The sequence below is a fragment of the Carassius auratus genome, chromosome 35, assembly GCF_003368295.1.
Source record: "Carassius auratus strain Wakin chromosome 35, ASM336829v1, whole genome shotgun sequence".
Lineage (NCBI taxonomy): Eukaryota > Metazoa > Chordata > Actinopteri > Cypriniformes > Cyprinidae > Carassius > Carassius auratus.
In genome coordinates, this window is record NC_039277.1 from 1,415,841 (window position 1) to 1,440,789 (window position 24,949).

Below are 24,949 nucleotides of genomic sequence, written 5' to 3' on the forward strand. Positions count from 1 at the left end.
CGAGCGCGAATCTTTCCACTCACACGAAGATCTCTTTGCTCTGTTAAAAAAAGCAGCGGAAAGTCGTGCTATAAAGCGATTTAGAAATCGCGCACGCTCAAATCGCGATTTTATTCCGATTCTGATTAATCGCACAGCCCTAGTCAAAATTATCCCTTTTTCTTTAGGGTATTAAGTAAAGGTCATATTTTGTAAATCTCCTACCATAAATATATCAAATGTATATTATCATTAGTAATATGCATGGCTAAGAACTTCATTTGGACAACTTTAAAGATGATTTTCTTGATATTTAGATTTTTCTCAGACAAATATTGTCCTATCATAACAAACCATACATCAATGGAAAGATTATTTATGATGTATCAATCTCATTTATACTATCAAATTGACCCTTCTGACTGGTCTTGTGGTCATGGGTCACATATCATAAATCATAGACACTTTCGCATTTTTCTAATTTAACAGTTTTTGTAGCATATTATTAAAATTACACATATTATTAGCAACAATGTGAGTAAATTCAGAATGACCCTTTTAAAGACAGCTCGCACTGGTAAAGTGCGAGCTGATTTATGTTATATTGGTTAAGTGCATAGTGATCTCTGCAAGAGAGTTCAAAACAGTAGTCATGTCCTTTGTTGTACATGAAAAATTGCATGTCTCATTTTAATTTTCTAATGACTTTGCATGAATTTGCGCTCTAATTTTGCCATCATAAAATATGGAAGAAAATCACATACACAACAAATTCAAGCTAATATAAATAAATAAAAAAAACATTAATTAATTTGTTGCTAATAAATACTCTGCAGAAAAAACTTTGAGAATGAGTCAGAGAGGAAGTGTAAAGCTGTCAGATACAGCGCTAGAAGCACTAGAAACGCTTCAGAGAACAAGCACTGAACATAAAGGGCAGGGCGGCACTAGAAATGTCCTGCTCAGTATGATATCCGTTAAACTTCACGTTACCAATGCGTTAAACTTGTTCTGATAAGCGTTCTGTCCAAAAAAGGACACGCACACTCGACTGTAGCAGCAAACTTCCTCTTCAGTTCGGCTGTGTAAAGGGTGATAAGACGTTCTCAACCAAACACAGACGGCTTGTTTTGAATATTATCACATTAGAACAGACAAAACCTTCAGAACCATTTCAACTGTTACAGCTGTAAGATCCACGAGCACACACATACTGTACGTCTGTCATCAGGAAAACACAATCATGCTCATGTGCTTTAACAGCAATAACTGTAGACTAATGTACTTCTAAACATTGGGGAAAAAGTTTATCTTTCAATGAATATATGTATAGACATTCATGATTGAAAATATGCAGGAGAAATGCTTTCTACAACAAGAAGCTCCTCCTAATCTCACTAAATATTCATATATAAATATGCAAAGATAGAATAGAGAGAATTGTGATTAAATGATGAATTCTATCATGCAGAGAAATGGTGTTTCATAATGAAAGGATTTATTATTATAGAGATTATAGAGACCCATCACCATGATCTGACAGTCTCAGAGTAACTATACGAGATCAGTGATCAATAAAGCACTGATTTATAATGATCCCGGCTTCATTCGTTTGATTGGCTGGTGAATAGTGATTGTTCTTTCTATGTGTCGTTACCAGCATTTGACTCCAGCGTGTCTGTCTGGAGTGTGTGAACACTGCTGTACCTCCAGACTGATGAGAACACAGGTCAGTGTGTGTGTGTGTGTGTGTGTGTGTGTGTGTGTCACACCTGGAACTGCTGGTCGGCGTCGGACTCTCCGATCTGCTGCAGGAGTTCACCGCTGGTCTGACCCACATTACCCGCTGCCTGCAGGAGGATCTGCCGCGGCTGAAGACACACAGAACATACAGGTTTAGACAGTTATTACCATTCTCCAAAGGACAATGCAATGCGTGCAAGACAGCAAAAAAATAAATAAATAGAAAATAGTAGTAAAGTTTTAACTACACTACTTTAAAGCAATTTTAATTAAAGCACGGATTCATTAAACTGATCAAAAGATGGAGTACACATTTAGAATGTTACAAATATTTCCATTTCAAATAAATGCTGTTCGTTTAAACTTTCTGTTTATTAAAGAATCCTCAAAAAAAAAAGGAGTCATGGTTTCCACATGAATAATAAACAGCAACAATGAAGAATGACATGAAGAATGATTTCTAAAGGATCAGATGATGCTAAAAATACAGCTGCGCATCACAGAAATAAATTATACTTCAAATAGTTTAATATTTCACAAAACTTTTTTTTTTGTATATATGTGGCTCTTAGGAGTGGTCTTATTTTATGGACCCCAAACGTTTGAATGGTAGTGTTTGTTTAGGGTTTGGGTTTTCATTTCTTCAGAAAACCTTTAGGGGAAGCAGAATCATTTCCCAAAACACAACCACTGAACTCCTTACGATCCCCAGTCTCACTTACTGAATCCACCCGATCAACCCTCAATGCCTTGTGTTCTCTGAGCGCTAGCGCTGATACCTCAGTACTGCCGGGCTGAGCGGTCTTCAGCATATCAGACACCGCACACGCCAGGTTCTTGGCGGCTCCCAGCAGCTGCTGGCCGTTTCCTCCCTCGTCCTCCATCAGCGCCGCCAGCAGTCTGACCCCCTTAGACATCTCGGTCAGGTTGGAGGAGATGGTGGTGACCGCACAGCCCACAGCCGTGTAATCGGTCTCCGCTGGGTCACCTGCAGTCAGATTGACCATGGAGGCCGTTCCTGCAGTGATGGCGTCCACCTGAGAGTGAATCTCATGTTTGGACTCGTCCATTTTGTTCTTCCTCCATGCTTGAGACGCCTAAACATCAGAGAGAGATGTGGTTTAATGCATTTTGAAAAAAGACATGGTTATTTTTCACCTGGGTCAAAACTAACCCAATACATATACGTGTGTGTGTATAATGCATCTCACCGCATCAGTGCCCAGAGGAGGCAGGGCATCAAACTCATTGAGGGTGGCCTGCACCGCCTGCACCGCCTGCATACTGGAGTTAATGGTGCCGGTCAACGCCTGCTGAGCTGACGTCTGCAAGATACAGAGAACACCGACAGCTCACAGCACGGCCCAAACAGACCAAGCTGTGTGTGTGTGTGCATGTGTACATCTGACCAGAGGGGGCATGTGTCCTCGGTGCATCTGTCCTGTGGTGGTTTGCTGTTTGGCCTGTGGCATGGAGCCCATCTGGAAGCTCTCCGGACCTCCGGCACCAGAGCGGATGATGGCCGGCAGGGCGACGGAGCCCGTCTCCACCCTCCCCATCGTATTAAACTGCTGCTGGAGAACTGTTGACCTGAAGCATGACACCTTGCAGGTTACCTTCAGGCCTGATGCCCCGACTGAGACTTCTGTCATTTTACTGAACTATCAAAAGAGGCTCACTTTTTGGGAGCCACGGAGTCCTCCAACATGGTTGATTCCTCATCGCCCTCCTGGCCGAAGTGATCTTTGCTCTTTTTCTGCAGATAAAGGGGTTTCCAGAAGCAGTGAGTTAGGGAAAGATACTTCGACCGCTCAAACATGAAGGTTTGTTGAGAAATTCCTCACGCCACAGAGAACCAGCAGCAGCAACTTCACACAGACGCATTACACAACCAGTAGCAATCAGACTGGGATGACAAGAATAAGACCTGCTTAATAACAGCGCTCCATCAATCCTAAGAACATCATCAGCATCTACAGACCACAGGACTATTGGGAAACGAGCAGCTGAATGGTTTTGAAGGGAGTGTTTCTAATGAAAGGCCCATTAGGATTGGCTGCGGTTGCAGATAATGTGCGTCTCAAACCTTTGTACCAGTATAAAGTCTGGATGCAGCTGATTCTGTCCAGGAGATGCCCACTTAGACAGACAGAGACATGTAAATCAATGCACCATTAGTTTGGGCAGTGGCCAGTTGATGTGTTTCAGAATTATCAATATATTAACACATTACAAACTCATAACTCAATTAATTAAAACATTAATAAATGATTACAAATTAAACAGCTACTATAAGTACGTCCAACCGTACCCTGAAACACGCACATACGCTCACTTTAAGTGCATCTCAACTGTTTTAATCTTATATCTCTGAAAAATGTAAACCATATCACTGCTACCCGCAAATATTTTAAAAGTTGGATATATAACACATACTACTTTATCTGCATAAATACAGTACACTTATCTAACGCTTACTACCCTGCAGATCTCGGTCATGTGATTATTTATCTCATCACTAAATGTATTCTCACATAGCTCTATATATAAAGTTACATATATATTATATTCAACTTTATCTGCAGATACACTCAAGCAGGCCGATATATAATATATAGCAAGTCTCTAATCACTGACCGCCTGTATCATCACATGTAACTGTATTACACAACTCACGAATCAAGATTATGATTAAGGTGTTATAAATATGAACAACATGACTTTCTGTGAAGCTGCTTCAGTCAAGTTGACTTACTGTAACAACCCCTTCAGAAGTAACTGAAAAGGTTTAGTCACTAAGGGATTTCTTAAGGCCTTAAAATAGTTCATACCACAATAATTAGTTTGGCAATAACAATGGATCAGTCTCTGCAAATGGTTTGATAAGAAAACACTGATTAAACTGAAGAAAACGATCGGATGTCTGACCCCTGCACTTGTATTAACCTGGTACGGTGTAAACTTAACATATAACATATGTTAACACATAACCCTGTGTGCTCTTACTCCTAGAAGTTGTGTAATGACAGCCAGTTTCCAGTTTTGTGTGTATTATCCGTCAGAGGCTGAATAAACTCAGAAACCCTTCTAGTCTTGCGAGTCCAATAAATACATGAAATCAAAAGTAAGTGTCAGGCTTCACATGATTTATTCAGTTCAGAATCAGATTGGTTGTGGCATGTCACCTTTTTGAGAATGATGTCGATGTAACCAGCGATGAGTTGTGCGATCTGCTCTCCTTCAGTGGTCTGAACAGAGTAGTAACCATCCTGATAGTCTCCAAAGTCCTGAAGAAGAAAGATTAAACACATGACATGACACTTAAAACGTGTCACTAATACGCCAAACTATAAAACACCCAACAGTAAAACAACTGCTTAGAAGATAAAGTCATTTAAAGTTAATAGTGAAGCGGGGAATTCATGCACAAGGCTGTACAAAATGAGCAAATATTGTCAAATTATTGTCATAATTATTCCTTTTACTTCATTTGTTTAATATTCATGGTGAAATTACAAAGCATGGATGGAATAGATCCAACCTAATTCACTAAATTTGAGAAATCAGTGCAGCAAGAAAAAAAAAACATTTAATTTGATTGAAAAAATAAAAACACAAGATATATTACTTGTTTATTTTGTGCCTAAGAACTGGCATCAGCGATCTATAAACATTTCTTTAATGAAATATTAACAGTGAATAATTCAGTTCAAAGGGGGTCAGCTGACAAAAGTTTGGAAATCTGTTCTTTTCAGAGTTCATAAATAAAGTGTAACCCACGTCAGATACACAAACTTGATGTCAGAGCTAAAAATATGATCTGAACAGGGATCAAACTTCCTGTGGACGCTGATCTGAATCATAAGGTAAAAATGAAGTAAAGTCATCATAATAATAATAAACTCCCTGCCAGGGCAACATCACAAAACTATTACAGCACACCACGCTCCGACTCCAACGACTTCTGGACCGTTTTTAGGATTTCTTTCAGGGCTTTTTGAAACTTTAACATTTTGGTTACGTGGACTTTCAAAGAAGGACATAAATGATGGAATTTTATTGAAAATATGAAAGAATTGTCATTTTTCAACCTAAACGATCCATGAGGTGGTTAAACAAACCAGCAAGTATTTACAGAACTGTGACACACAAACTATTCCACGGTTAGCACACATCACAATCACAGTGCCATGTGTGAGTTATGATCGTAACAGTGTGTGTGTGTTTATAGGAGTGTGTGTGTACCAGGGTGAAGCTCTTGGGAGACGCCGCCCAGCGTTTGATGTTGGTCAGACTCCACTCCTGTATCACTTCTTTGGTCTTCTCATCCACTCTCATCACACACTCTTTAGTGATGCCCAACAGACGCGGCACAAGCTTGTTCTTTCCTTTCATTTTTTCCTGTAAAGAGAATAACCATCAGCATTGACACAAGAAAGCATTACTATTAGAGCTCAGATATGGTATGAGATGTTACCTTGACTAAGAAGAAGGACACTCCATAGGTTTTCAGAGATCTGGCCAGTTTGACGTAGCTGACTTTGGCCTCAATCTCGGTCATGTTTTGGCAGTTTTTGTGTGCCTTAAAGAGAAGGGTTTATCATTAAATTATGATTCATATAGCGGTGCCTAACATGGGTATGAAAAATATTGAATTACACATAACCTGCATAATCTTACCTGGAAGATTCTCTTCTCGCCCTTGTTCTTGATGTACTCTTTGGGCAAGAATTCTTTCAAACTGGATGAGACAGACAGGAAGTGATTTCTTTTAATGAATGTTTTGAGAATTAAAGCAGTCTGGACTGATGATTTTATATATAGTGACTGATCAATAGTAAACTTGACAACGGATGTAAATGTAGACAAATGTTGTCATTTTAAGGCCTGTGTTTCTGTTCTCATGCAGTTTGAGAAATGCAGATTTCTGATGGCATTAACTACCAAACAATGAGGTGATTGAATGTTTTTATATATTATAACACCAAACACACCAAATAAAAAAAATGATATGCCACTAAACCAATACAGAAGGAGTAACAGAAATGCGCTGAGCTCACTCACTCGAGGAATCCAGGTTTGTGTTTCGACTCATTGTGGTCTCCGAACTGGATCTGGCACTGGTATCCGGCGAACTCACAGGCCTTATCGAAGGAGACCGGGTGGGAGCCGTTCAGGATGTCATCACGGGCCTGGGATACAAATAAAGTTAGCAGACACGGCATGATACGTTTGTGTCTACACCAGAAGTGAACAAGAAGCACAAAGCATCACAGCTACAGCCAATCAGACCATATTTGATATTTAACATAGTTACGTAGAGTGTGTTTTTAGGCCAATGAGATTTCAAAATGAGCGTGGCTTCCCCTTCACAATGCCACAGAAATAGAAATCAGGTAATTAACAGAATGTCCTGTCACTCAGGACAAAAACCCTCAGAGCTGATCCAAAGAGAAACAAGCTCTCCCTAATTTCCTTCTAACACTGTGTATAGCTATCATTCACTTTACAAATGACGTTAGGACATGATTATGAAAACTTCTGTGGTGTTTACCTGCACATAGAGCAGGTTGAGCTGTACTGGGTCCCTGGAATCCACATTCTGGTCCGAATAGAAGAACTTTCTCCTGAGAAGCAGCATCTCAGTCTCCTCGACCCCCTGCTCTCGCAGCGTCCGTCCATGATCCAACCAATTCACTGAAAATACGTTCAAATACAGCTTTGACATCAGTAAATTCAGCTAGATTCCAAAAATCATCCAAACGTGAATGTTTGAACACATTTGACTGATTTCTTGTTCCTCATGATCTTTGCCAAACCAAAACTATAATTCTATGGATTTGCAATGGATTTTTCAGAGCGCACAGTAAAGAAATTCAGTCAAAAAGAATCTAGAATACATGAGATTATACATTTTCTACTTCTCATACTTCCTTACAGTGAACAGGTTTAGAATATACTGCATGTATTGTTTTGAAGAACTGCTAATGCAACATACACTCATCATCTGTGTGAAGTTTCTGTTTGAGTTTCTCCATTTTTTTGTCATCCCTCAGTAGGGTCTTGTCTCTTTTCAGTGTCCCCATGGTCTCTTCTTTCTTTTCCTCTCCCACGTCACGCACCAGTGAGTACTCGTCAGAGTTTGTGATGCCTGAGAAACCAAAAGTGTTTTTATTCTCTCATTGCATTCAAACTGCTTCTCAGGGCTCATAATAATTCAAGTAAACCTCTAAACATAACTTTACAGACCTCCATTAAGGGTCGTTGCAGACATGCATTTAGAATCTTAAAACTTTCTGACTAAATTCAAATGTAGCTTTAGTTCTGATCTCAAATCTTTTAGACCGTTTCCACCTATATTTAGCACTGACCACTTCTTTTTGGATCACCAAAAATATCTTAATACCAAGTGAAAACAGGACCTATGTGACTGGAAGACTATCTTATGTGATATGGTGTAAATAAAAACAGCGGTCCGATCACTGAACCCTGTGGTACCCCAGTGGTGAGATCACTCAGTGAGTACAGTGAGATAATCCAGCTGACTTGGTAAGACCTGTTATCCATGTATAATATAAACCAGGAGAGATCTGGCATACAAATATGGAGAATGGAGTTTCACTCCTCATATGGACACTAACTTACCTATTCTGGCACAGATGGTCATTAGCATGTCACTGACGATTTTGGAGTCATCCACCATGACTGTTTTAACAGTTCCATCCAACATGCGGATCTTCAGGGGCCTCTGTTTCTTTTTGTACTCCAGAGTGTCCTAAAAAAATATATGTTCTTATGAAATATCCTTTATAAAACCCAGCATATTATGTACACTAGTGTTGTCTACTTTATCTTAAATACGTTTGAAATATTTGAAATATTAAGTTAAAGTGCTGATTGCCAGTGTACCGACTGATAAAATGTAACTGTAAATTACTTTGGAGCATCGGTCAAATAAAATAAAAAAAGTTAATGGGAACAATCTGAAATCTATTATATTAACCTGATAGTACATAAAAACAGACCCTTACTTAAAATGTAATTTTTCTCAAGTCAATCACAATGCAAATATAGAAACAATGGACATACATTTCACAATTTTGATTTTTTATTTCTGATTACTAGACAAGGAAACATTTTATAGAGACTGAACTTACAAGGAACATTATTGTATGTGGTATTTTACTTGAATTACTTTCCTTGACATTTTTATTTGAAATATTCCAGACTCACTCCATTTCTCAGCATGTAGTAGTCCAGGGCTTTGCCTGCCTCTAACCAAATGCCTTTCTTTGGGTCCTCGTCTGACAGGAACAAGCCATAGTCACTGGCTGCAAGGACACAGAAGAGTTAGTGGGTGCTCAGATTGCGTTTTACAACATAATAAGACTGTCAGACCCGGAGATCAGCTGAACGGATTCAAAAATGGTAAAACTCAACTGTTTAACTCTAGGGGAGTTGGAAAATTAGCCTATTTTCAAAAATAGTGTAGTGTTCCTTTAAGACTGCTATACATTCTACATAAGCTGCTGAGTTTGGGACGAAAGCAGTCTGTCAAACAGACGAATGACTCGCAGGTTAAGACAAGCATGTAGAGCAGTACTGAGGACTATTACATAACACCTGGGACCCAGCCGCTCCCTGATACAGGCCCATTATAGCGCCGCAGCACAAACTAGATTTAGGTTTTGGCTTCTCTGGTATTTTTTCTCTCTTCCCTCTTTGGAAGGAAGAGAATTTGGGTGGAACGAACACTAAGAAGAGAAACCAAAATCAGAGATATTATTCTGGGACTTTAGCCAAATATGGATAATTTGACTAGTGTTGCTGCTCATGACAGCTGTAGGCTATGTATTGAGAAGTTTTTATGAAATGTGGGAGAGAGGAAGATTTACAGTGAATGATTAACTGATCTTATTTAAAGCCAAAATGTATGTGCAATAAAACTAACAGAAAACCCCCCTACAGATAACATGCATCCAGTGTAACATCAGATGTGACACGACGGCACAGCATGTGATGAAAGTTTTCTAAGTTAATCCGTTTTTGATGGTGATATGTGATGAGCGACGGTGGATTCAGCTCAATGATTCATTCTGTACAATATAAAAATTGTTTAACTGGAGATAGAATATAATTTTTGCATGACATTAACAGCTTTAATAAGAGGGACAATGGGTAATTTAATCGCAGATCTTGAAATTCATTTAAAGGAAACCGATTTCCAAACTGTGATCAAACAATTTATATTCTATGACGATACTTGTATCAGTCACAGAGTGTGTATTCTTTTTATTACTGTTAAAATCAATAATTTTTCATTTAATTAAGTGGAAATATAAAATGTGTTTTTAATTGTGCTTTTAATTTGACCGTTGTTCAATCTGACATGAGCATCAAATGTTTAATAGCAGTGCGATCCAGATGAAAGCGTCCAGTGCATGTGAGATGTGGTCAGGTGTCTGCTGGTGGACTCACGCTGGCCGAGCTGTGCTTCTGGGACTCTCTCTCTGATCATTCGACAGGCGTCGTACACCACGGTGGAGGGCTCGAACTGCATGGTCTTCACCACGTTCCCCACCCCGATCTTCAGCGACAGCGCCACCATGACTGACACTACGGGACACTGCTACACCTGCAAAACACACACAAACTCTCAACACTGCTTCCAGGCTGACATTATCCAGGATGAAGTCTAATGAATAACTTTATCTATTGAGCAACTGCATTTTGAAACAGATTGCAGGACAGTGTCAAAGTAACACGAAACAACTTTCAGAAAACAGTTACAGTTTACCCTACTCTGTTTAGTATCTAAATACTAACACAAGTTTACGTACTAAGTTTAATAAAATGCTATGCCAAATATAGTTATTTTTTTTGTTTTACATTTTTTCTGTTGTTGATGCAATTATTGCATGAGAAAAAAACACCGAGAGGCTGAACTTCCCTGTTAGAGGGGGATTTCACTCGCAGATTTTATCAGAAACAAGGAACAAAGTAAGTCCTTTTTCACTTTTACTTAAAAATCTATTTTAATTGAGAGTCAAGTAAGGCAAAGGCAAAGGCAGAGCATCACACGATCACTCGTACATGTCCACTGTAATTCTGGACAAATCAAATCAGAAATCAAATCCACATCAGAGAGAGAGAAATCAAGCGTATGAGTCCTCTACGTGAGGTCAGGGCTATGTAAAAGACAAATATTGTTTTAAAGAAATAAGAAAACTGTTTAAAAAGCCAAATTGTTAACTCGGTTAACCCAAGAAAAAACCCCCAGCTGTGGGAAAACACCTCGGTGAAGCGGAGGAATGCTGAGCTATATGGGATATGAGCTACTGTATAATATAGCACAATCTTTCTCAATGAAGTTGAGCCAACACTGAAAAGAAAATATAAAAGTGTAGATGCCAGAAGAAACAGAAACTGCTGTTATGGCAAAGAAGAAGTCCCTCGTCCACATCACGCAGAATCGATAAAAACAGGAACCAGGCATTGGTCAGAAACTAAAATATAACATAAAACTACACCATTGCAGAATGTTTCTTGTCTTAATTGATGTTTTATGATCATGATTTAGTATTATTAGCAAGTTTGCATGTTAAATGTCTTCAGAAAACGTCAAGAAATAAAAACAGCCTCACGTGAAAATGCAATGTTTTTATACAGCTCAGTTTTTATTTGAATTGTGAGTTGATTCTTCAATAAATTTGATTAATTGATTGATTATTAAATAAACTTGATTTTCTGTTTCGGTTTAAGGAAAAATTAACTTTTTTATTTTGGTTTCTATTAAAAAAAAAATCTGTGCATCACATTTTTATATTTTGTAGATTATTAGTAGATTTCACTGCAAACATGACAAAAATGACACAAATGTAATCATTTATTAATTAAAGCAGCTCTAAATGTTGTCATTGTGAGCCATATTAATAATACGTCCTATAAATTCCTGGTTTGACAGACTGAAGGCAACAGTTCATCACATAATATATCCATCTTGTTATTCATTCATCCACTTTTAAGTCCTGTAGTCTTCGATATGAGCCGATGGTCATTTCCTTAGGTTCACCTAAGAACACGGTCCCAAATCTGCTCTGAATCCCAGTGTGATGAGCTCCGCTGTGTTCAGAAGCTGAGCAGGGAATGGACACACATTCCTGAGGAGGGTGTGTGTGTGTGTGTGTGTGTGTGTGTGTGTGTCTGCTCTCCGGGGATGCATTCCAGCTGCCCGATCCGAGTCGTGTGTCTGTGTTTTGGGGGAGGAGTTGAGGAGGGACATTTCTCCACACATTCCCTTCATACTCCAGTCTAACACTCCCACCAAAAACAAGGTCTCGTGAAGGAAGAAAACAATGCAATTCTGATATTACAACATACCCTCAGCATAAGAACACTAGGGCTGTGCAAAACACGGCTACTTGACAAGTTGGTGTTAAAGTTGATGTGTGTAATTTCCATGCCTCAAGAGCCTCCTAAAGGAATTAAGCTTGTGGCTGCACATATAGCCTGTAACTTTTATGTTGAGTAAGAAGAAGAAAGATGCTGGACCTCCCTGCTGTCCTTCAGGTCATCTAGCGCTTCATCCAGTCCTGTAGGATGAAGAAATGCACCTTGTGAGCTGGTTCCTGAAGCAGCATTTTGAACAGCGCATTTACAAACACACCTTTTGTTACAGTTGGAATGAAATGTTCAATCTGGTCGATTTCACAAGCTTCAAATCAGACGTAATCATTTGAGATGCACACACTGCACAAATACACAGTTTCCTGCCGTTTCCGCATATTAACCATCCTCTTTTCTTTGTTTTAAAAAGCAGACGACGAGTGAATTTCAGATCGACACGACAGTCATTTATTATATTCAACAACAACATCGGCTTTCCATGCCTGTTCTGACTGTATAGTCATATAATTTTGAATTGATTTTATTGGTTGAGGCGCATCATGTGACTTAGGTTAGAAGTCATGGCAGCCATCTTGGATTTCACTTCACAACATCAGTGATGCAGCAGTAAATGTCTCCCGATAAAAGCTATATTCTTGTTATTTCATGCCAGAGGCCATCGTCTGTAAGTTGTTTATTGAATTTCTTCTGTTAAAAAAGAAAAACGATGTTGTGCAACTGAAGATTTCAAGTAAAAGACCAAGTTTCCATTTTTTCTTCAGCGCTCATGCTGTTAAACTATCTGTCGAGGTGCAACCTACTTGCCGCAGGGACAGAATAACGCCATTTCTACATGACTGCACGTGTGTGAAAGTCTTTATATATATCCTATAGTACGAATAAAAAAAAAAATCTTCAATCCACTCCTCTCAACACGATTTCAATTTCAATCTGTCTGCCATTTTTAGTAGCATCTTGTGCATCATATACGTCATTATTCCACTGCTTTTAACCAAACAAATAAATTTTGTCAGAATGACCCCCAACTGTTCATATGGACAAACAAAACAAAACCATAAAAAAAAGAAAAAAGAGTCTGACTGTAATTGTCTAGCAATGTATTGTCAGAGTAGTGGATGCCACAAAAGCGCTGTTGTACTCCGCCAGTGATAAAATGACACTGAAATGACGCTGATAAAAGCAACTGATACAATCTTTTCTGGTAACAGGCAGCAGAGACAACGAAAAGGGAAGTAGCTATTCATACAGCATGCGTTCAAAAGACGCTTTCTGCATAGAATAGCACAAGAAAAGTGTGGTCTGCTTCAGTTAAACTGGACTGAATGCTGAAGGCCAGAGACCGGCTCATGATCAATCACCCTTTAGCTCCCACACAAATGTCTTGATTCATTATTTAACATCTAATTATAAAAAAACTAGACTACTTAGTAAATACTAAAACACGCTTTCCTATTAATATCAGCAACCTCAAAAGAGTTTCGCCAGTACGGTTAATTACATGGTTTGATAACATTTACTGTGTCTTTACCGCTCAATTACAGGAACAGCATGAGAGCGTCTGGACTGAAGGAAACGAAACCGCTGAACAAGGAAATCTTTTCATGAACACTGTTCTGTGTGTGTGAGAGCCTGGAATTGTGCTGTACTTATTCTATCAATCATTTCAGGCCATTAAGAAACAATATATGTGGGTTCATTTCATTCAAAGGCAAAGCTGCTCTAATCAACAGTGTGTTTGAGTCAGCCATCAAAAAAGCAAGTGGATGAAACCCGGCTCAAAATCGATGTGGGGTTGTGGTATAGTCTATTTTTGGTTGTGTGTGTCCTCCGAGTGAATCCTGTACTGAACACAGTGATCCTGAGAGTCCCACAGAGCTACAGACCTTAAACTGACGCTTCACACGTGTGTCAAAGAGCAACGCAACAGGAAACAAACACACTTACTGAATGAGAATGAGAGAAAGGATTACACAAGCCGGTCTGAACGTTGCACAAGGTTGAAGGCAATGCAAAGTACATCAGCACAAACTGTGGTTGTGAAGTATTTTTAATCTCTTCATACAGCGGTGTCTACATGGCTGTGTCTCTTTAATAAGTGTGCCCATCACATGCCTACAGCTGCCAGGAATGATTATCACATTAGAAATGATGAAAACCTAGAGTAAAAATTCAGCTTTGCATCACAGAAATAAATGATAATTTAAAATAAAATACATTTAAAAACAATTATTTTAAATTTTAATAATATATCACAATATTAAAAATTTTTTTTGTATTTTTTATCAAATAAATGCAGGCTTGATGCAGAAAAAATTCAGCTTTGCATCACAGAAATAAATGATAATTTAAAATAAAATACATTTAAAAACAGTTATTTTAAATTGTAATAATATATCACAATATTAATTTTTTTTGTTGTATTTTTTATCAAATAAATGCAGGCATGATGAGCAGAAGAAACCTCTTTCAAAAACATAAAAAAATAGTAACGTTTCCAAACTCTTGGTCTGGACTGAGAGCGTGATTCACCAGGTCTGTTTATAATTCTGTCTCTCACACTGATGTGTTTGTCCAGAGGTCCGTCTGAAGATCTGTCAAACACAGAAAGAGCTGCGGATGTGTGTGAGGAACATATTACCGCTGATAACACTCAGAAAATAACACATTCCTGTGCTGCACTGCCACACATTTACACAATTACAGCAAATTCACCAGGCGCTTCTTTAAAAGAGCTAAAATAACCAACTGTCCAGGGAGTTTCCCAACCGAGACACAGGAATAGACTATAGCAATCACGTGACCCGACCCATAGGACGAGCGTTCGGAGGATTCGATGAAATAACTCTGGTGTATATGAGATTATAGGAATAAACCTTAGAGGGGTCAGAGAATTCAGCACAAGTGAAGTTATAACTAAACTAGCATTTGTGTTTATTCAAAGTAAACGCTGCTTTTGTCATCTGCTGCCTCACATACTCGAGCTGTTTAAAGTTATATGGATTCTGGCTGGCTTTTAATGTTTTTTATCAATCATCAGCTGGAAAAGAAAAGAAAATAGCTCTGCAAGTGATTGCAACAATATCGTTTCTTTGTGTCGATTACGTTACAGCTGTGGTGTGGACTTCTCTAGTTATGATTATCATTAGTTATCATGCTTGGGGTGAATGGGCTTTTACACACACTCTCAAATAAATGCTGAGTTGTTTCAACCCAACCTTGGGTCAAATATGGGCTAACCCAACTTTTGGGTTAAAAATGTAACATAAAAGTGTAACTCAAAGGTTAGGTTTGTCCATATTTAACCCAAAGTTGGGTTTAAACAACCCAGCATTTAAGTTTCTAGATCACATACACATTTAAAAAAAAACGCTTCACGAAGTTTGTGTCTACTAAGTGTCTTGAAATCTTTTGAATGTAGCTGAAAAACTGCTAAACAAAGAACAAAAACTGAAAAGTTAAAAAAAAAGGTACTTCTACTTCCCTCACAGGCTTGTTTTCAGTCCAGTCCAAATTAAATATGCACCAACATGACTAACATCTGTACTCAAAGAATTACATCTCAACAGCTTTTAAGATATTTTCACACTTTTATAAAAAACCGACTCAGACCTATTCAAGTTCACGTTCATTCCTCCTTTCTTTTTCTTTTTTGAAGAAATCTGACTGTTGATGTTGAGCATGCAGATATAAAGACGGCCGAGTCTGCACACGTACTATCAGAAGTATTTGAGGGAGTAAACAGCAGAGCGTTAGAGAACATGTAAACACAGCACAACAGATGCATGCTGCAGGAAACTTCTCCATCACACACCAATCCAACACACGCTGCAGGAAATGTGGAAACATTGGGTGCATTTGCTTGTTGTCAGGTGCTAACTTCCCATTTCTCAGAGCAAGTTTACTATACATGCAGAAAAACATTTCCTTATTACGTGAGGAATCTGATCAGATTTGATTGGCTGGTCAAACGCTCATCCTCATGTCATGTCAAGCCCATAAGCCTGAACTAACTTAAGAGACTTCTGTCCCTCCTGTCCGAGTCTGGAGAAGGACATAATCATCATAACTCTGGCTATGCTTGACTTGCTCAGACGCTAGTGCTCTTCTAGAAGAATGTGTGAAGACTGCTGAAGGGACACTCAACGCTGGGAAGGCATGTTAACGGTGATGTGAAGTATTGGCCTGGAGGTACGTGTCCCTGATTCATAAACACAGACCCCTGCGAGCGTTAACTCTGGAGTCCAGCGCCTGACAGAGATCTCCTCACACCAGCAGGAACTGGGCCAACTGTCAGAGAAAGTGATGCTGACTCAAAGCAGTCGTACAGAGGCCACAGACAGAGGAACCGTAACACCAGCTTCACCAAGTCATGGAAAAAGATCAAATAGTTAGGGCCCTCCAAATGTGACAAACACTGAGAGTCGTGCTGATGTACCCTCAAGTGCAGAATGTCACAGAAATCGTCCAAATTTTGATGAATGCATGAAAAGAATAGCTGTACTTTCAATCAAATTGTGATGTAGACAAGTGCCTGTAATATTAAAACGCAGAAAGACTGCTATTGTAATATTTTCTGCGCGTCTGTGTTAATAAGCAGCGAGATGTCATCTGCTACACAAACTCAAGCATCAACACACACACAAACTCAAAGGTCTACAACCTGCACAAATTAAGTTTGACTTAACAACAGAAATGTATGACCATTGTATAATAAAAACGTTAAATGTTTCAAAGATAATTGAAACAATAACAATAATAAAGTTTGTTCAAACATTATTTTATCACACAGTATTACACAATTTCTAATAAAACCTCTGTTGTTGCCAAAAACAGAACTGTTCCAAATTAAGTCTGATTAGATTAAGATTAAATTCTTAAAGGTTTTATGCAATTATGTGATTATCACCATTTTTGACAATAAAAGTGTATTAAATCATACACAGAATCCAAATAAAAATAAATAAACTGACATAATTTCTGGGGGAAAACATTTAGCTGGGGATTATGACATTTGAATAAATTATGAAATTTTAGAAGTTGTATTAATTTAATTGGTTAGACATTCTTTTTAATTATTAAAATTACTTTAAACTGAACAGAAGACTTTAAATAAAAAACACACTGACTGTTTATTTGTGTATTTGATCATTAAAAAATAAGCTGCCAAGATATGAATGTTTTTTATAGTCACAGTATAAAAGTTATCTATATCAGGAAACATACTGTAAACCTGTGAAGAAATATACTGTATTACAAGGCTTTGTCAAGTTGTTATTAAATACATAAAGATAATATGACAGCTGTGTGTATTTACTTATCAGTCAATATTTGATTGGTTTCCTATCCCCTGTCATTTCATGGTTTAACTTATGATCAAATTCAAATAATTACTGTGCCACTCTACACAGTTTCTCTCATTTAACATCCTGTTTCCCTTGAAAATAAGTCACATTACAGAAGTATTTCATGCTGTTGGCCAACTCTTTCATTTAATGTTTAACACACTTAAAGCCTGTGACGTTTCAGTGGTAAATATTCCCATCAGCTCTTGACCTAAACAAACCCGACTGTGGAGAGCGGCTGTGAAGCTAACGCTCATGTGTGAGTAACGGCTCACAGACGAAACACACGTCCCACGCTCAGCCTGACCAGCACACGCAGCGTCACAGGTCCCAGAGTGTGCACTACAGCAGCGCTCACTCTAGCCCAGCATGCAGTGATGTCATTTCCTGTATGAAAGGCGCTTCACTGCCATAAAAGGGAATTTCAGTTATCTGCAGGCGCAGTGGAGGCACACTTACACACACACACACACACACACACACACTCTTGCAACGCTGCATCCTGTGCAATTACAGCTGAGCTCAGGAAGGGAGGGAACGTTTAGCTCGTGGAAAAGCAGGGAATACAAATCTCAAGTAAACTTGAGATACTTAGATGTAAAGGAAACTAATGTGTGGACTTATTAAACTTTCATCTTTCTGTAAATATTTCTGCATTCAAATCTTCAGAACTCATTTACAGTTAGGTCTATTTTCACAGAGTTTTGAGACTTCTTGGCTTGAGTTTTATCGTTCTCATAATGTTTCTTCCTGTAGCTGAACCCTCCCTGTGTTTAGACAGATGAGGAAGTTCCTGACCTGAGCTGCAATTACTACTTCACTTCCGCTACTGAGACTCAAAACCCTTTACACAAACTCATATCTGATATTAAGACCCAAAACTAATCTCCTAATCAACAATTAGCTCTACTGTTTATTTATAATTACACAAACTCAAGTTCTCATCAAACCCCTTCAGTAACGCAGCTCACACAGATCACTGACAGTCAAATTTAAAAGTGTTATAATAATAGGGCTGCACGTTATGAGGAAAGAAATGGCCTACATAACGATTTTCTGATAAAAATTGTGATTGCAATTATTATTATTAAATGCTCCATCCATTTATTTTTTACAGTAATATATAACAAATGTAATATTTCTTATTTTGTGTAATATTTGCATTAATATAACAACAAAAACACAACAATAACATTATTATTATTTTTATTTACAATATTAATAAAAAATATTAAAACATTATTTTTGTAATATTTTTTCATTCATAAATATTCCATTTAATTAGGCGTGCTTTTTGATTATTAAAAATTAAACCACGGTAACCATAAAACTTAAAATGGAAAACACAGAATTTGTAAAAAAAAAAGAAAAAGACAATTTGAAAAACAAATAAAACACATTTTACAGGGCCCTAAAATATGATATCAGTTACGTTTAATAAATAGTTTTTAAATTGTATACGTTTTATGACTTTAATAAATAAGAAATGCTTTATGTCATGGATGCGCCAGGTCCTTCCACACACACTACTCCTTATCCCCGATCACAATCACCAGACTTTTGATTTGCTGCACCTGTCGCCCTCTCATTATCTCTGTTCTATATAAATCAGCCACAGACACACACTCTCTGTCCGGTCTCGTCTAAGTGAACTACATTGTGAGCTATTGTGGACTATTGTTTATTTAACAGATTTCTATCATCATCATAATCTTCATCTTCGGTGGAGTTTTGTATTCCGGAGTGTGACTGTGGTTTCCCTACGAGCTTCAATTTATCTGCCATTGACCCTTAACTCTTTGCCATTTCAATAAACTGTTCCATTTAACCTTGAAACTGTCTCCGTTGGACCGATATATTCAAGGTGTCTCAACAGGATCCAGAGCCTGTTGGACATACTTTGAGCGGAGCTACTACAAACATCTCACGGCACCATCACAGATTCAAGTTCGGCTACCGTAACCACAGTCCCTATGGCCAACCCTAATCCGTTCTCTGGTGGGGCACATGAGTGCAAAGGATTCCTCCTCAAGAGTGAACTTATTTTTCGAGATGCAACCCATGAGATGCAATCAACTTCCCCTGCTGCTTCACCATTCTTCTTTGTGGCAAAAAAAGACGGAGGACTTCGACCCTGTATTGATTACAGAGGGTTAAATGCCATCATCTGAAAATTTTGTTATCCTCTTCCCCTCGTCCCAGCGGCACTAGTGCTTATAATCTTATCCGAATACGTGACGCAACGAGTGGAAGACGGCTTTTGTGACCCCTACTGGTCAGTGGGAATACTTGGTGATGCCGTATGGCCTAGTCATTGCGCCGTCCGTATTCCAGGACTTTATGCAAAATCGTTTTGTGATAGTATACATTGATGACATTTTCATCTATTCAAGTGACCCTGTCGCCCATGTTCAGCATGTTAAAGAAGTGTTGGAAAGATTACTTCGACACACCCTATTTGTTAAAGCTGAAAAATGTGAATTTCACAAAACAACCATCAAATTCCTAGGTTGTCAAGTATCCAGTCACGGAGTGAGTATGGACGAGGGATGTGAAATGCATGTACATGATTGTATTTTTGAAAAAAAAAAAAAATGTTATGCGTGGTTAGTGAAAAACTAAAAATATTAAAACACTTGAATAAGGCCATAAAACACATACATAACATTGGTTCCCAGGACTTTTGGGAACTGGAGCTTGTAGCCTAGAATTTTTCTTTCTAAATTATGTGAAAATCATCTTGTTTACTCAATATATTGATTTTGGTTTTCTAAGACACTTTTTTTGTTGGTAAAAGTCATATGCGAGTAGGCGTCAACTACCATTCATTCCAGAGGATATAGTTTCGGATCGGGGTCCACAATTTATCTCCCGAGTATGGAAATCTTTCTCCGTGCTTCTGACCATTAGTCTGTCATCAGGTTATCACCCTCAATCAAACGGCCAGACAGAAAGAAAAATCCTGGAAGTGAGTCGCTTCCTCCTGCCATGACTAGAGATGTTCCGATACCCTTTTTCTCTTCCCGATACCGATTCCGATACCTGGGCTCAGGGTATCGGCCGATACCGAGTACTGATCCGATACCTGGGTGTATATCTGTATATACAGCTGTATATACTACTAGCCCTGTGTAAATTGCTAGAATTTTTTTATGGTGTGCTTCAGACAGATCCCTCAATAAAACATGAACAAATACATGGTGAACTACTGTATTTATTACAGTATTTTTATTATCTAACATGAATTTGACAGTATTATTTATTTTCTTATGCAAAAAAGAACTTCAAATGCAGCCAAAAATCTAACACCGCAAACTAAAAAAGGTATTTAAGTTTTACAATATAACTGTATAAAAAAACTGCAACAAATAAGTCTAGGAATATAAAAAAAGATCTATTAATCAGATAATCTCTAACAAGTAAAAAACAAGTAAAAAACAAGCAACCATCTAGGCATAATTATTATTATTATAGAGATGTATTATTATTACTGTAGGCTACAACAGTAGCTTTATATATTGTCAATTTACTCATGTAAACCAAACATTTATTTTAATGGGCTGCCATGAAGATCTTTGAGTGTCTGTGTTTATGATATGACAGTATTCTCAAATGAAACGGTAAATTCTCATGAAGTGACGGTTTATGCGTTCGTGTCCTCATGACACACAGCAGAGACTACAAAACAGCGAGCTACAAAACAGCGAGCTCTCGCGCATCTGTGCCAGTCACCCACAGAGATGTAGATTTTGCGGGAGTAATATTTAAATAGTATTTTGCAGTTTAATATTCACAGACACTAGTATATATTAGAGATGTTCCGATACCCTTTTTCTCTTCCCGATACCGATTCCGATACCTGGGCTCAGGGTATCGGCCGATACCGAGTACTGATCCGATACCTGGGTGTATATCTGTATATACAGCTGTATATACTACTAGCCCTGTGTAAATTGCTAGAATTTTTTTATGGTGTGCTTCAGACAGATCCCTCAATAAAACATGAACAAATACATGGTGAACTACTGTATTTATTACAGTATTTTTATTATCTAACATGAATTTGACAGTATTATTTATTTTCTTATGCAAAAAAGAACTTCAAATGCAGCCAAAAATCTAACACCGCAAACTAAAAAAGGTATTTAAGTTTTACAATATAACTGTATAAAAAAACTGCAACAAATAAGTCTAGGAATATAAAAAAGATCTATTAATCAGATAATCTCTAACAAGTAAAAAACAAGTAAAAAACAAGCAACCATCTAGGCATAATTATTATTATTATAGAGATGTATTATTATTACTGTAGGCTACAACAGTAGCTTTATATATTGTCAATTTACTCATGTAAACCAAACATTTATTTTAATGGGCTGCCATGAAGATCTTTGAGTGTCTGTGTTTATGATATGACAGTATTCTCAAATGAAACGGTAAATTCTCATGAAGTGACGGTTTATGCGTTCGTGTCCTCATGACACACAGCAGAGACTACAAAACAGCGAGCTACAAAACAGCGAGCTCTCGCGCATCTGTGCCAGTCACCCACAGAGATGTAGATTTTGCGGGAGTAATATTTAAATAGTATTTTGCAGTTTAATATTCACAGACACTAGTATATATTCGGCTACTGTCTGGAGCCCTGCGTTTTGACTTACACGGAAGCGACTGAACGCAGTTGCCGGTACTGAATATACTCGAGAGTCTGTAACTACCGGTACTACAGAGACATACTGCTAACCACTGATCTATAATATAGTAGCGGCTTCACTGTCTTTTGGCAGTTTAGAATGTGATGAGTGATCCAGTCATATATAGATAAGGGCTGCTAACGCGTTTTCATTTCTTCTTCGCTGCTCTAAACAGGGGTTGCTTGTGGCAACACAGCACAACTTCCTGTGTTTTCAATGCATTTTGAGCAGCGAAGAAGAACCGTGCAGCGGTTAGGCAAAGCTTGCGGTCATAACTAGGTCTTTTTTAAGAAAATGGTATCGGATCGGTATATGGGTTCATGTACTCGCCGATGCCGATGCCAGAATTTGTTGTGGTATCGGAGATATTTCCGATACTAGTATCGGAATCGGAACAACTCTAGCCATGACCACCAGAACTCTTGGAGCCAGTTCCTACCCCGGGCCAAGAACGTACAGAATTATCTCCGCCAACAGACGACTGGTCTCACCCCATTCCAGTGTGAGCTCGGTTACCAGCCTCCCATGTTACCGAAGAGCCAAGCGAAGTACCATCTGTTCAACACCGGTTCAGAGAGAGCGAGAGGGTCTGGGACTCAGCTTCGGTCGAGTTCGGGCTTAATTTATATAATCTTACGCGGACTCGGGTCGGGCTCGGGCTCGCGCTCCGGTTTGCGAGGTAAAGGAGCGGTCATGTGATGTGTTTCGATTAGCGCGAGAAAGATGCGAACATGAATGCTGAGCAGGTGTAACGGAGGCTTGCCTCTGGTGATTACGTTTTGGTTGCACCAGCAACTAAAGCAAAGTCTGAGGTGTGGAAAAGTTTTGACCATGTTTATAATGAGAATAATGAGTGAATAATGACGCACCATCAGTGAGCGCAGGAGCGCGCTGAAGACATCTACAGTGGATTCAATCATTTTCCTACAAAAAACATGTAGATCTAGCCTTATCTCTCTAAGTAAAGGTTTTTCAAATAATAACTAAATATTAATTGAGTAAATGCATAATGTGGACAGAGTATTTACGCTAATGTTGGCATTATTCTTTTATTAAATATCATCTGCTAGTGCCAAGCAAATCTGGCAGAGCTTTTATCTTAATTTCGTTATTGCCAAATACCCATCTAAATTTAAAATTTATCTTAATTTAATTTGTTTAAAAAAAATCATTTTTATGAGTTGGTTATATTGAGTTATATTGTTGGTCTATTTATATTTGAGCGCTGAGATGTTACAATGTCACAGAGGACTTACTTTATTTCTTTATTCCAACTTACAAGTGGTCTAGTCTACATTAGTTATGAATAAATTAAGTTAAAACACATATAAATGACTCATTCTTGACAAAAGGAAAAAGAGCTGTGTGTGTGCACACATTTGAAAGATGTCGGGCTGTAAACGGGTTCGGGCTTTTAAAAAGCTCTGTCAATCAAAATGTACTTTGGGTTCGGGCCAAAACCTGTCGGGCTCAGGTCCTTCCACACACACTACTCCTTATCCCCGATCACAATCACCAGACTTTTGATTTGCTGCACCTGTCGCCCTCTCATTATCTCTGTTCAATATAAATCAGCCACAGACACACACTCTCTGTCCGGTCTCGTCTAAGAGAACCACATTGTGAGCTATTGTGGACTATTGTTTATTTAACAGATTTCTATCATCATCATAATCTTCATCTTCGGTGGAGTTTTGAATTCCGGAGTGTGACTGTGGTTTCCCTACGAGCTTCAATTTATCTGCCATTGACTCTTAACTCTTTGCCATTTCAATAAACTGTTCCATTTAACCTTGAAACTGTCTCCGTCGTCTTCTGTCCCTGACACTTTACTGATTACAAAAATTTCCAGAGTCCAGATGAATATAGAAAAATTTATATAAGAAAAAATAAATAAATCCAGAAAATGTTAAACTGAATTTGGAACAAAAATAAACTAATTTTGGGAAAACTTGACAGACAACACAAACTCAAAGCACATGCAGAACAGAGTTTGTGTGGAGCAGCATTTACTGCAAGATGCTCTGAACACAGAATGAACAGTGAATAATAAAGCACATCAAAACATATGAAACACGCTAACAAAAGGAAAAGAACTGGTGTTTAGAAATGTCGTAGAGAGTTTTATTTCTGCTTTCAATATCAGACTGATGGCAATTATAAAGTGAACAACAACTGAAGTATATCGGTTGTTGTCATTACATTTCTGATCGACTTGACTGATCACACTTGTGATGTGCAGCACTAGTGTGAAATGCGTTCATATAGCTGCTGTTTGATGTGATGTTTCTCACGCTCCACAATGCAGAAGAGGTTTTTGTGGTATGTTACCAATAAGGTGTACTTTTGGTTTCACTAAACTCCTCCAAGATACTGCAAGCACAGCAGGGTGGTTCAACCAACTCAATCCCAGAGCTCACACACACATCAGAAATCTCAGTCCTCTGATGACACACTCAGAGCTCCTGCAAATCAATCTGTCTGACCGCTTTAGAGAGCATGACCTCTCAGTTACACACACACACCTACACACACACACACACACACACAAACACCTACACACCTACACACACACCTACACACACACGTTTGTTTTTGTGAAAAGTATGTTCATCCCATAGGTGTAATGGTTTTTATACTGCACAAACTGTATTTTCTATCGTCCTTCACCAACCCTACACCTAACCCTAACCCTCACAGGAAACTTTCTGCATTTTTACTTTCTCAAAAAATCTCATTCTGTATGATTTATAAGTGTTTTGAAAGATGTGGACATGGGTTATG

General features: G+C 38.3%; 1 protein-coding gene across 2 annotated transcripts in view; it reads right to left on the minus strand.

The window, feature by feature from the left end:
* LOC113053988 (talin-1-like) overlaps positions 1 to 24,949 on the minus strand; it is a 66,191-nt gene that overhangs the window by 31,678 nt on the left and 9,564 nt on the right. For both annotated transcript variants that reach the window (XM_026219182.1, XM_026219181.1), the window contains exons 2-16: positions 10,201 to 10,357; positions 8,956 to 9,053; positions 8,368 to 8,497; positions 7,721 to 7,873; positions 7,277 to 7,419; positions 6,787 to 6,914; positions 6,403 to 6,463; positions 6,200 to 6,304; positions 5,968 to 6,123; positions 4,908 to 5,009; positions 3,402 to 3,478; positions 3,132 to 3,312; positions 2,934 to 3,047; positions 2,502 to 2,819; positions 1,752 to 1,850 (exon numbers count right to left, since the gene is read on the minus strand). In XM_026219182.1, the coding sequence (XP_026074967.1) occupies positions 1,752 to 1,850; positions 2,502 to 2,819; positions 2,934 to 3,047; positions 3,132 to 3,312; positions 3,402 to 3,478; positions 4,908 to 5,009; positions 5,968 to 6,123; positions 6,200 to 6,304; positions 6,403 to 6,463; positions 6,787 to 6,914; positions 7,277 to 7,419; positions 7,721 to 7,873; positions 8,368 to 8,497; positions 8,956 to 9,053; positions 10,201 to 10,330 (1,995 nt within the window). In that variant the 5' untranslated portion in view covers positions 10,331 to 10,357. The remainder of the gene's footprint in view (positions 1 to 1,751; positions 1,851 to 2,501; positions 2,820 to 2,933; positions 3,048 to 3,131; positions 3,313 to 3,401; positions 3,479 to 4,907; positions 5,010 to 5,967; positions 6,124 to 6,199; positions 6,305 to 6,402; positions 6,464 to 6,786; positions 6,915 to 7,276; positions 7,420 to 7,720; positions 7,874 to 8,367; positions 8,498 to 8,955; positions 9,054 to 10,200; positions 10,358 to 24,949) is intronic.